We start from the raw sequence: 14,023 nt of genomic DNA on the forward strand, positions 1-14,023 counted from the left end.
TCACATCCCCGGAGCCGCTGCCTCCGCCGCGCTTGTTCTTCCTCCGCTTCGCCCCTCTCTTTGCATCGGCTGGGCTCATCGCTGAGCAACACCACCTGCCGCCACCGAACTACCGGGAGACGGGGCACAGAGACAGGAAGAGGCCAAACAATCGGCTGCAGAAACTTTACCTAAGCGGATAACGTGCCGCAGCGCCGTTATCGTTAACAGAACCAATACCCGCGTCCGGGGTGACAGAGATAGCGAATAACCGACCACAGCGGAGCCGAGATAGACTCCAATATGGCGGATTACAAGGAGGAAAGCTATTCCCGTCTTACGCCAATACGTCACGACGCAACCGGACGTCAACGTGCGGCTGCGGCTCTCAAAATCCGAGGCACAGTGGGGATTGGAGTCCGCAATCTCGAAAAGCCGCAATCAAGGAACAGGCGAACTACAAGTCCCAGAATGCAACGCTCTCGGTGCTCGGCAAGGATTCGGATGGCTGCTCCTGTTGCGGTGCGTTGGTCCAGGCTAAACGGATCATGGGATTTGTGGTTCAAAAGATGCTGGGATGTGTCGCTTACACTTTTTTTTTGCAGCAGTACTTATGTAGTCCGGTTTGTCGGATGTCAATAAAGGCAGTTTGCGTCATATAGAGTTGCACACCTCAGTGCCCGTTTACATCTTTTATATGTATTTTACTTATATCTATAGCAATAATCTGGTGTTTTCTCCATATTTTGAAACCAAAATATAGCATAAAAGTATTTGGTCAGAAGAAGTACTATATTTCCTGAACAAAAACATGTTACTCCAGATATAACCTGTTTTCACCCAAAATCAAATTTATCAATATTAATAGATATATTACTAAATTTAGGCCAACAATAATCCCATTGAAACTATACGTTAGCTGATCTTCCTCTACTTATAACATACAAAGGGTTTTCAGTGCCAATCATAGGCTTTCGAAAGGAATGTATGTGAATATGGTACTGCCACAGCAGAAGCTCATTGCCTGGATGGTGGCATCTACAGACTTTTACTTTGTATTAAACATCAGCAAAATACTTCATATCTATAAAAACCATCCACTGCTATTATGGTTTGTAATGCCATTGTACAGAGCTGCTGAAATATGATGGCGCAATATACCAGTAACATACGTCAAAAAATGTACTCAACCATAAGGAACTCCGCAACCAGGTTAATTTTTTTTTTTTTAGCACATGGATAAAAGTTATATTTTCATGGATTTTTGATGCAAGAAAAGCCCTTTTTTGTGTAAATCTTTGTCTTTTACACAAGTATAGGGTCTTGCCTGCCACAAAATATCATCAGTGCTTGGTATGCAAAAGCAGGATCTGAACTCTTGATGCGCGAAGACTTAAAATCTGAGTGTTAATCTTGGCTACATAATATTGTTACATTTGTTATATGTATAACATATATATATATATATATATATGTTATGTTTTGTTGTTGAGCTCTATATTTTTACATTTTTTCCATACTATTTATTCTTACTACTGATGGTTGTGCATAATTCATGGTACTTGTATTAACTCTTTGTGGAATAAAGTACACCTGGTACCCAGTTCCCGGAGGTAGTATATATATTTTCACTAGCTATAGCTAAGCCTTAAAAATGTGTAAGGGGAAGTTGCTGTATAAAGTATTGTAGTTTTGTTCTATTAAACTTTCATTATCTGCAGACTAGGAGGCTGTGACTGTTCTCAGTCATGTGATGTTTTGGGTGAATTTCATGCTCAAACACCACACTGAGCTGATTCTTTATGGCAATGCTAATGAAGTCCATTGATCTTTAGACTTTCATTAGTCAGACTGGATGGTTATCCATTACATCCTGAGTCATTCTATTGTTTAGCACAGGCAGTATGATCAAGACCCAGGGAGTCTGGCTAGTAGATGTGAATAAAGTAACAGAGCTAGAATTCATATCAATGGCTAATATACAGCTGCCTGAAAACATTATATTGTACAAAATCTATAACGTTAAAAAAAAAAAAAAAAAGAAAACGGCACAATAGCTTTAAAAGCTTAGCTTTAATCTGACACTCCGTCCCCATTTAGGCTAGGTTTCCACTTGTTTTTTTTTTGCTAAAAACGCCCATAAAAACGCCAATTCAGCCACACGGCGTTTTTTTAGTGAAAAAACGCTCCGGCCAGATGTTAGCTGTTCTTCAATAGGAAATCGCACAATGCCATATCCACTTGGCGTTTTTCTGTTTGGCGTTTTTTCAGTCCTCTTTGGCGTTTTTCTGCTTCTTTGGGCTCTGTGGCAGTTTTTCAGAATCGCAGCATGTTGACACTCTGGCGTTTTTTGCCCGGAAATCTTGGCGTTTTTCTCCAATAGAAGTCTATGGGAGAGAAAAAACGCCATGAAAAAGCCATGTGGGTTTTGCCTTGGCGTTTTTTATGGCGTTTTTTTCCACAGTTACAATGCAGAGGATGGACCCAGTATCTGTGTGTCCTACGAGAAATAGGCTGGAAACAAACAGTTTCACACAAAACAAAGTTCATATTGAATTCTACACCATTTGGAACAAACATGCCATTACAAACAAACATACGCAACGCATCAACTGGATCCTGCGCGCCAAAAGCAACAGCAAACAATTTGCACCATCATTTGGGGCCAATCTTCCTAGAGGAGCAGACATTCGGAATAAAGCATGCCTTACAAACCACAGAAACGAGACAAAAGGGTCCGCCGGGGCGAGTTTAAGTAGAACTCTACCAAGGAAATGACATCCGGAGGGGGCCTAAGGTCAAAAAAGCAATTTCCACAGAAAGGCTAAAACGCCAGAAAAAACTCCAGAAAAAAATGCCAAAACGCAGGAGAATGCAGTGGCAGTTTTTTTGGCGTTTTTCATCAAGAAAAAAACGCAGGACAAAAACCCAAGTGGAAACCTAGCCTTAAAGTTACCCAGCATCCCAGATTCAGAAAGTGATTGCAATTATTTGTGTTATGTGGCAGCCCGAATCCCAACAATTAGGACCTTGCCAAGTACTTGCAACGTGTAAGTAAATACAGACATCCAAATATATTATTCATATTAATCCACTCTGCTCTTATAAGTAGGATGCACTGCTTGGTTCTCTCATTCCCAATTTCATGCAATTATGTACATCTGCACCAATACCCAATGGAGACCAACACAGGACTGCTGGGCTTGTTATTTCAGTTAAGCTTCAGGTGTAGCAATTATGTTCTAAGTACAACTGGAGCCAGAGAGGGCTGCGAGAGCGTGTCAAAAAGCTACTATACGAATGCTTGAGATAAATTGGCCCTAAGGGAACCATTATCCCCTAAATCCTTCATCACAGTGGGAAATTGATGTAAAAATCACAGAAGGAGATGATGCCACACCTCAATCACCGCAGGAGACAACAGATTTAAGAATATTTGCGCGTTACACCCATTGATTTATCAATCACCGCAGGAGACAACAGATTTAAGAATATTTGCGCGTTACACCCATTGATTTATCATATACACGTTGCTCTCTTTTTTATTTTTCTCTATAGATTTTCTATAGGCAGAAAAAAAAGCTACTGCATCCGCCATGTTTTTCACGACATTTATACATTCACATGTTGCGGATGTGAAACACACAGTCACACTAGAAAACTGGCCATAAATAAAACAGGACGTATGTGGCATGCTGAGTAAGGTGGGGTTAAGTAGCAGTTTGTGGTGCTGTTAATACATGGCTCCCATAAAAAGTATATTTCTATGCATATACTTATTCAGGGGATCCAGCCTTAGGTTATACTGAATTAAACAGGGTTTGGTACATTAATACATTTTTCCAGAAACCAGATTTTACCTGATATCTGACTAATACTGATGCATGTATCCTAAAATTTAAGTATCAGGAACAGGGCGCAACAGACTGAAGGGTACACACAGGATAAGTCGTGTCAATGCTGAGGTCAGGTAGCCAGAGTTCAGCATAATCAGAATCAATACTGAGGTCAGGTTAGTCAGGAGCAAGCCTGGTCAAATACAGGAACAACACTATAGCAGGACAAAATACAATATGGTAGGGTACCTCATGGTAGGTATGAGAGGAAAAGGCTTAGCGCAGGGCTGGCGCTACCCATAGTCAAGCTAGGCGCCGGCCTAGGGAACAGATCTACATGGGGATCCTCCTCTGCAGTGGACTGAATGGGCAGTATGGGTGTGCGTTTTTCTATGTGAGTTAGTACCCAGTGTCTAGGTGTGTTGGTATGAGTATCTGTGTGCGAGTTAGTGCGAGTGTCTGGTTGTGCGTTAGTGTGAGTGGCCCTCCTGAAGTCAGGATCTGGATCCACCTTTGACTCAGCAGCGAAGAATCACGCACCACGAAGGAGCAGTGAGACAGAGCCCTCGCCCACCCACCACAGGATCTCAGTAAGATAAGTGGTAGGTAGAAATATATACAGTGAGAAAGGGGAGAGATAGTAAGAAAATGGAGAAATAAGGAGAAAGGTATAGGGGAGAAATAATTAGAAGAAAGAAAGGGGAAAGAAGGGAAGATAATGAGAAGAGAGATGGGACAAAGGGAGAGAAAGAATTAGAGATGGGGAACATTTGCAGAGAAAACAAGAAATGGGAGAGATAATGAGGAGGAGAGATGCGGACAAAGGAGAAAGAAAGTGAAATGAGGAGTTAATGAGAAAAGGGAGGGATAAAGAGAGATGGGAGGAGAAATAAAGAGAAAATGTCAACATGAAACAAAGGAAAAGAGGTTGGCTAAAGAGAAAGAGGAGGAGAGATAAAGAGAATGAGTAGAAAAGATAAACCTGAAAGGGGATAGGGAGAAAACTAATCGGCAAACTAATCGAATCCTTTGGCTTTCAATACCACCTGTATGCTAATGACACAAAGATCTATCTATCCTCTCCTGATCTCTCTCCTTCTGTCTTAGATCGTGTAACTAACTGTCTCGCTTCTGTCTCTACCTGGATGTCTGCACGTTTCCTGAAACTCAATCTCTCCAAAACCGAACTTCTCATCTTCCCTCCCTCCAACGCTAAGATTCCCCCATCAGTTTCTCTGAATGTCAATGGCGCTATCATTTCCCCGTCTACTCATGCACGCTTTCTTGGTGTTACCCTTGACTCCGACCTTTCGTTCACCCCCCCACATTCAGTCTGTCTCTAAAAACTGCCGTCTCCGTCTTAAAAACATTGCCCGCATCCGTCCCTTCGTAACACAGCATGCCACTAATGCTCTTGTTCATGCCCTGATTATCTCCCATCTTGATTACTGTAACCCTGTCTTAGCTGGTCTCCCTCTTAACCGTCTCACCTCTCTACAATCCACCATGAATGCTGCTGCCAGACTTATCTTCCTCTCCCATCACTTTACTAACGTCTCTCCCCTCTGTCAGTCTCTTCACCGGCTGCCTGTGCGCTTCAGGATTCATTTCAAAATCCTCACTCTTACTTTCAAAGCCCTTCACAGCGGTTCCCCTCCCTACATCTCCTCACTCATCTCTAAATACCCCTCCTAACCGGTCTCTCTGCTCATCCAATGATCTCCTTCTATCCTCTGGAGTGCCCTCCCCTGGTCTGTCCGTCTCTCCCCCTGCCTTTATTCCTTCAAAAATCCCTCAAGACCCACTTCTTTAAGAAAGCTTACAACATAGCACACTAACGCCTCCCATATTACTTTAGCTCACCTTTCCTAGTCCTGCAATACTTTTACTAGTGTGGCTGCTCCATCCCTACCAACGCCACTTTTACCTATTGTGTAATACACCCTAGATTGTAAGCTCCTTTGAGCAGGGCCCTCCTCACCTGTTGTGTCTGTTACTCAATTTGTAATGTTACATACTACTTGTTTTGTTCCGTCCACCCATTGTACAGCACTACAGAACTTGATGGCGCTATATATATATATAAACAATAAATAATAATAAAAGAGAAAGGGGGAGAAAGAAAGAAAGAGGAGAGAGTGAAAAAAAGAAAGGGATGAAGAGAGATGGGAGGAGATCTGGGTGTGGGGTCAAGTCCTATGTGTGCTATATGGGCGCCAGGGATGGCCTTTGGGGGAGTAGGTCTTGTGATCTATGCCTGCTATGTAGCTGTCCAAGGGCAGTATACAAATGGTGGTGCCTTTAAGTACCCATATAACATATACAATATCATATTGGGTAATAAGCCCATTAGTGGATCTAGTACCCAGGCAGACTATCCAAAAAAAACATTTTCTTCAGAAACCACACAGTCAGCTTCAAATTCAGAAGCCTTGGACAGACAGGCATATGGAAAGGCGAGACCAGGGAGCAACCAAGATGACTGAAGTACCTTCTCTCTGAATCTTCTGTATCACTCTTGCAATCACAGAAAGAGGGGAAAACACATTCCAGGGTTGAGAAGAAACTATTCCTTTTTCATATTGGACACAGGGAGAGGAACCTGTTAAGCTTAAGCTTCTTAATGATTCTTGCATGAGGCTACGAGGTCTATATCTTGTTGTCCCCGCTTGCTGCATATGAGCAAACTCTTGAGTCCAGACTCTATTCCCCTAGGAGAATCTGATGACGGCTCCTTGAATATAGACAGCTCTCAGATCTTACTGGACAGAGATCTCAGCCCAGCAAAGAATGACATCTACTTGAAATAAAATGGTTATAGAAAAACAAGCCTGACAATTATCTTTTTGCCTATTTGTTTTTCAATTTATCAGCCTTAGAACGATGGTTTGCACATTTTAATAAATCAATCATTAAGGGATTGATCAGACAGAAAACAGATCACTCGGGAGAATCCCACCAAAACAAACCAACAAAATCCCCTTCACATTATTATCAGTGTATTTATCAGAGCCCGATAAACATTCATCCACATCAGGCACAGCTTTCCTGCAAGTAACGAGCCAGCACTGATCCGAGCAAATCACTGGTAACCTAATCCCACCTGACGGCACACATTTCAAAACAAAGCCATATAAACTGTATATTTACTAATGGAATATAAGATGCCATTAACACACCACAGCATCAGCATATCCATTGTCCACAAAACAAAGAAAGCCTGCTTTCTACAGACAGCTGCTGCTATACAACATGTCCCGCAAAATCAAAGCCATTCTTTCAATAGCGGGTACACCTCTTCTTAGCACTAGCACCGAGGGGTAGTTAATTGGTTTACTAATCATTAACCCGATGTCATTTTCCAGGACAAAACAATTTCAGTAGCACAAATATACATCTCCCAATTATTCCAGTTCTAGACTTAATGCTAGGGTTTATCACGATGATTTACGCATCATTGTAAAAGCACTTTCCTTTGAACAAAACGTTGAATTAGGCTTTACTTTCCCTTTAAGCCAGGGGCCATTAACTAGTGTGCTAAACGTTTTTGCTGTGTTTTCAATACCACATATGGCCACAAGATGTCAGCATGGCACAACACGGCTAACCAGCACCTAATCATGGCAAGGGATTCACAAAGCATTCTCTAATTGGGTATAAAAAGTGTCATGAGAACTGTCCCTTAGCCTTCATCCATTAAGAATCATTCAACCCTGCTGCTCAGAATAACACATAGAATCCAAATCACTCGAAGGGTCGAATAATGGCATATTTACACCATGTTATGTAGATACATGGCCAGAACAAATCGGATTGTTTTGATTTAAACAAATTTTTTTGTATTGGAGCCATAATTTTACACTTTTAAAACGCAATTAAAACTATGAAGATGAAAAGGTGTCTAAGTTTTTACATGAATCAAGGGCAACGTTAGATAAAAATGTTTAGATTACTCTGCAGAGATGATCATGTGTGTATTTATAGTTTAGAGGACCTGATCCCACCTTGGAGCAGACAAATGAGAGAGAGGGCTGAAGAAGCTCTAGAATACACAGCAAACGATGCAGATTTTTGTTAACATCATGGTCAATCCAGAGATTATAATTGATCATAAGACTGGTTTGTGATTAATAAAGACACTCAAAACAGCAATTAAAAATCATGCATTGCAACCATTTATTTTGCCAGTTTATATTTGCACTTGTTAGAAAAAAAAATTTGTACACAAAACATTGCAAGTGTATTTACACACCCAAATAAATGGGGTATATTAGCACAAATACAAAAATGTATGATAGATATATTTAAATAAATATCTCAGCGGCCCCCCCCAAAAAAGAAATGGAGAATCCTCAGGTAATCGTTTTAACATCTAATGTTCTGCAAGCACAGCTGCATAGGAAACGTTCCATTCCTATTGTGACTGCTCGTAACTTATTAACCACCAGAGCGCCGGCATTTTAAACCAGCGGCGAGTCTCTTTGAAAGAGCGCTGCACTTCGCCACTACCCATTACGAGAACGTACGATGGTAGCCAAGGTGGAAAGTATCGAAACCAAATTAATTTTCTTTATAAAAAAACAAAAAAAAAAAAACCCCTTTACGTAAAGACATTTAAATTATGCTTTTAAAGAGGTTTATATTTCAAATGCTCATTTATACACAGTTTCGATTGTATATACCATGAAGATATCAGGTCACTGCCATGTTTTCCCTGCAAAACTTCAAAATTTATGGAAGTTTGAAATTTTTTTTTTTTTTATAGCAGGTTATACACGGAGTAAAAAAAAAAAAAAAAACACAATTTACTGTGTACAACCGACAAAAATTGATACCTGAATCAGTTTTATTTAATATATACAGAAGCGCTATGCTGAATATTATGGGAGATAGACATTTTTCAGTTGAACGGCAAGAATCATAGCACCCCCTCCGCCCCAAGCGAAATAAAAATGTACATGAAAAGGAACAAAAAAAATAAAAAAAAAACCCCAACATTCTATGAAACTTAATGAAAGACACTATACAAATATAGGTGGTATAACACTACCATCCTGTCTTAATCCGCATTTAGTTAGCAGCCGCCAATCTGCATTGTGACACGATGTCCCAGAAGGTTGCTTCCCAGTATCCTTCTGCGGGAAGCAGGCGCGACACATTGCGACAGCATGTTGGATCACGGGCCCAAAGTCATGTTTGGTAATGAATAAGACAGGCAACACTGCACATTTTTTGGCAATTTTATATATAGATCGGATGGTACTGTTTATGAGTCAGTTTCTTCCTGCAGGTTGGGCACGACGTCGCATTTTTAAGAGCATCTCGAAGGCACTGGCTGCAGAAAATATGGCCGCATTTAGTGGAGACAATGAGACGTCTACTTTGCGTTATCTAGCAGAGGGGAAACATAAAAAAACAAAAAAAAACAAACAGTCATTTGTAGACATAAAAAGTTTTCCTGCAAGTGTGGATGATCTGTATTAATCGAGTACTAATGAATGACTGAGCCGTGAAGCTTTAGGCGTAGGAATACTTTATGCCATTCGCATATTGACCTTGCTGTATGCCATTTAGCAGTTGAAAAGCCCAGCTGTGTGCTAGGGGATTAAACTATATGTATTTGTATTATATATGTGCTAAATAAAGTGTCCATTTTACCTTCAAAAGGTAACAAAAATTAAGTAAAGTTATCTGAATAGGAAATGATAAAGAGCGAACAGGTTTTCTTCCGAACACATAATCGGGCTTGTTTGCCATGTTTTGTAAAGTCGCCCTTGGATGCACATAATATTAAATATTACTTGACGTATGATCCTTCCAGATTTTATAGACATAAAGACGCTGCATAGAATTCCACTTACTTCAGTGTAGCCATCCATGCAGATCGGACAACTAATTCTGCCGGCTGAAAGCCTGTAACATAGGTAAAGGTAGTTATTAACCAGGTTTAAGTAAAGAACAGCCACACAGTTCTTGTATTCATGTCACCTTTTGTAGTTTTCCCTGCCTCCCTCCCATTACAGTACGACAAAATAGTACTCCTGCGCTACATCATCAATACATAAAACTGGCAACCGCTGCTCAGAACTCCCTTTCTTTCAATGAAGAAAATGTTTAGATTAAACATCCAGCCAAAGCCCATCCATCTTTATTATTATGAACTAAGCCTAGATTGGAAATGCTTTGTTTTCCTGCGGACATGTCCCTCAAATATAGTTAGCGTCATGAGTATTACCGGGTGTTATTGTCTGTCAGACGGCAGCGGTACAGAAGCGAAGCAGACAAGTGGGTTGTGCATGAGGTTCAAACTAACACACAGCCATAAAACAAGGTTTGATGTAAAATGCATACCTTGAACTATCATGATCTACAGACGGTGCGTCCCTGGGAACCCTGCTGGTGCCAAACAGGTCGGTGTCGCGGGAATCTTCATCATCGCTGCTCAGTATACAGCTGGCTGTTTGCTGGGAGGCTCTAGAGCTGCCTCTCCCTTGACCCTGATTATCTTACAACAAAAAGGAACTTTAAGAACAAAACTCAAACCGATGAACTGATAGAACACTAAAAGCATATTTTCTTTAACAAATACTTACCTTCGACAATCTTGCCATTTAAAAATAGGGTGAAAAGAGAAAAGAAAAAAAACAAGACATTAAATATAGTTAATGGAGCTCACACCAGTTTCTGAACAGAACAGTGTCTATGGGGGGGGGGTGAAATGAATATAAATAGATCATATTTAGCCAGTATTCTCTATGTAATGTATCGGTTAACAGCTGGATATATATTTTGAGTACTTGGAATACTTGAGTAGTAGATACATTTAATTTTTATTAGAATAAGTAAAAGTCCTTGTATTTTAACAGCTCTACTTACAACAACAGAATCGTTGTGAGTTAAGTCCACCACCACCGGCTCAGAGGATTCACATGTAAGATCCACCACTTCTTCCCCTTGAACAAAGACAAAAAAGCAGGATCAGATAGGACTTCAAGCATACCATTTGTTTTTGGGCAAAACAGATACAGTTCCTAACCGGTTTAAAGCCGATTACCTCCCTGTCCTATGAACTAGCACAAGAGTGTGTTCCACAGTCAGGACACACGTAAAGAGGGGGGGCCATCACTGTGGGGAGTACACTCTACGACACGGTGCCACCGCATAACCAAATGCAGGCATCTGTCCGGTTGGTTGGGTATTTCTAAACTCAAGTTTTGCAAGTTAGTCAGAAAGAGGTCCCCCCCCCCCCCACACACACTATAGAATCTGATCAAAATAATGATATCTAAAGAAAGCCCTTATTACCCTGTAAAAGATTATATATATGTGTGGGTACAGAAAATAATAAAATTACAGTTAAACACAGCAAAAACCTGTCACAAAGGGTGGGAAATTGTAACAAAAGGAATTTTAGGTTTCCTAGAAAGTTGGCACAGAAAATTATCCCTGTTAAAAAATGATTTATAACCAAGACGTAACATTGCACTGTCTGCATTATAGTGGAGTATACAGGCTTTGCAAGTTTTTTGTTTTTTTGTTTTTTTTATTTAAGACGGGGCGCAGGTTAAATGTATACACTCACCGCTTTCCTCCAGCTCTATGGGCTCCGTCGCTGCGGCCATATTGGCAGTGGAGCCGTGCCCTGCGCGCCTTTTATTGGTTCTCCTCGAATGACTAGAGTCGGCTGACTTGCGTTTCCGTTGAGCCTGTCGCCAAAATACAATAACACACGGCTTTAAACTTTTCTTGTGACCGTCTATCTGCGGTAACTAAATGGAAGATGGGAATTCAACTAGAGTACATCTGTCGTAGTGTATGGACACAATGAAAGCAAAGTGAATGAAGAACTTTTTGGGGGGGGCATATTGTTGCTACATTCAGTTACAAAAGTCATATTCCGCAAATGGAAGAGTACCTTTAAAAAAAAACATAGCTTTTTTTTTATTGAGAAGCGACCATTACAAGTTATCGGGGAGGCTTCAGTTGCGCCCCTTGATGACGGTAACCTTTGAGATTACACACATGCTATGCATTCTTATATACTGCCTTATTTTTCTTTGTGTCCTGTGGTATGTCACAAAGTTGTGGCGTGAATTTAGACAACACCTATGGGTTATTGTAGAGAACGAAATTAATGGATAACATTTTCTTTTTAAATAGGATTTAGGTTTCTAACAGGGATCTTTCATAGTTTGTGTATTTCATGTAACCACTCCAACAGAACACAAAATAATTGAATACAGAACGGACACACGGGGTATATACTTTTTTCAGTGCAGTGGACACTCAACAATTAAAAGCTAAACTTAGTCTTTGAAACTTACACTGAGGGCATGTAGTTAAACATAAAGAGGCATTATCAAGTCCTTCACCACATATACAATCAGGTTCTACCTTTGCAAGGTACACAGGTTAAAGGAAAGCTTAATGTAATCAGTTAAGCCGTTACGCCTTGTGTGTTGCAGCCTACCCAAGAATGAGATGATAAACTTGCATCTTTTCTGTAAAATGAAGATGGCATGGTTTCAAGAAGCCTGGCCAGATTAGGAAGTGTATATACATATACATCATGTTAAGAGAACCAGCTTTCTTTAACCATCTCCACCTTTGAGTCACTTTCTGGCTCCGCTAATCTGAGGCCAGAGGTCAAACCTAACCCATCTCCGGAGGTGAATGTGCCTCAAGGGGTACGATAGCGAAGCCCAGCAGTAACATAAGCAGATTTCTACATAAAAGCTTAAAAGTCTAAAGCACCAAAGGCACCCCCATTTGAAAGGAGAGTTAAGACACTTTATTGCGCAGAAAGGTTGGAGAACACGTAGAACCTTTAGCGGTGAGCTGCGGTCACAAGCATACGCTGCCATGCACCTTCATAGTTATCACAGGTTGTTCCAATACTCACAGTGCTCATGATGTGAATAGCAAGTTAGACACCAGAGAGTGATACAGACACCATACAGATAGACAGGCAAGACGCGGTTCGTATTTTATATATCGATGCAGCAAATCCTTAAACACAACTAAAAATCCAGATTAGCCGTTCTTCTAAACCTGAAAGGGAAACACAACCAGAGTGCGAGTGTTTAAATGTGACAGACCCACCACCGATGCGCACACGTATACATAACAAGCCAGACACCTTTCTGGCTACAGCAGACTCCTATGGGATAGTCCAACACGCACGGCTGAGCAGACAGACGTCACAAAAAAGAAATAGTGTATTCATATTTCATCTCACACTCAATTCTGTTTCTGTAGACCAGACTGCAGTTACATGACATGTTTTTGTGTCAGACCGTATACTACATAAGAGACAGACTTATGTCCAAAACACATGAAAATATCGAGTTAATACCCCTCTTCTCTCCATAGACAACAAGACGGCTGGCAAGAAAGCCAATGGAAGTAAAAGCGCGTGAGCCGGCCACAGACGGCCCGCAGAGAGCACGCACAGGAGACACGTTTGGCAGAAGCCGTGTAAACAGCAGATATCCAGAGACAGAAGAATAAGCGGCATAAACGGGATTCTCATAAATCCCTCGCTTAATAAATTCAAGTAAATAACACAGGCATGCACCAATATGAATATATAATATTATTTAAATAACAGCTTTACTGTAACATGGACAGTTTGATGTGGTAAGATTAGCCATATTTTATTTCTGGTTAAATTCTTTGGGTGAAGAGATAAGCCAACAGAAGCAGTAAATCCCCAATAATAAATAATGCAGTCACATTCGGTCATCATTATTATATTGATTTAAGGACACAAAGATATAAAACGGAAAAGGGAAAAGAAAACTATTGGGGGCTCCAAAGTTTAAAAGTTTTCTTTGTGTTCTTAAATCAACAGAATCAAGATTAGCAGAGTTATTTTGAGCCATATAGATTACAAGTAGGGCTGCAACTAACGATTTTAATCGATTAGTTGGCCGATTATTTTTTCGATTAATCGGATAAAAAAAACCAATATGCTAATTTTTTGTTTATTTAAAATTTAATGAACTGGATGTTAAAAAAACAACTTAAAATTTACATTAACATTCTTATTTTGTTATGATGTAATAAAAAAACAATATTTTCAAAGTACAAAAACCCAAACACAATATTTATGAAACAAAATAACCCCAAACATTCTGAAAAGAGGTGGACTATTACTGTTCAAGAAACTTTGCACCCAGCCCTGGCACTTTGCACCCAGCACTTTG

The 14,023-nt window shown here is 40.4% G+C and overlaps 1 protein-coding gene across 1 annotated transcript; it reads right to left on the reverse strand.

The window, feature by feature from the left end:
* Positions 1–9,056: 9,056 nt before the first annotated feature.
* Positions 9,057–11,515, reverse strand: RNF4 (ring finger protein 4). The gene is made up of 6 exons (XM_089498467.1): positions 11,398–11,515; positions 10,692–10,768; positions 10,409–10,418; positions 10,167–10,320; positions 9,677–9,728; positions 9,057–9,206 (listed from the first exon to the last, which is right to left on the reverse strand). Exons 1-6 carry the CDS (start codon positions 11,435–11,437, stop codon positions 9,057–9,059), a joined length of 483 nt encoding a protein of 160 aa, XP_089354593.1. The 5' UTR covers positions 11,438–11,515.
* Between the last annotated feature and the right edge of the window lie 2,508 nt (positions 11,516–14,023).

The sequence above is a fragment of the Sceloporus occidentalis genome, unplaced genomic scaffold (genome assembly GCF_023333645.1).
Source record: "Sceloporus occidentalis isolate IW3139 unplaced genomic scaffold, rSceOcc1.0.p SCAF_120, whole genome shotgun sequence".
In the NCBI taxonomy this organism is placed as follows: Eukaryota; Metazoa; Chordata; class Lepidosauria; order Squamata; family Phrynosomatidae; genus Sceloporus; species Sceloporus occidentalis.

What these genes read in the sequence shown, in the direction of transcription:
- RNF4 (XM_089498467.1), bottom strand. Translation starts at nt 11,437, where the DNA reads ATGGCCGCAGCGACGGAGCCCATAGAGCTGGAGGAAAGCG. An exon ending in GTAGATCATGATAGTTCAAG is followed by an intron (nt 9,729 to 10,166) that starts GTATGCATTTTA and finishes CCTATGTTACAG; the next exon opens with GCTTTCAGCCGGCAGAATTA. An exon ending in GCATGGATGGCTACACTGAA is followed by an intron (nt 9,207 to 9,676) that starts GTAAGTGGAATT and finishes CCCCTCTGCTAG; the next exon opens with ATAACGCAAAGTAGACGTCT.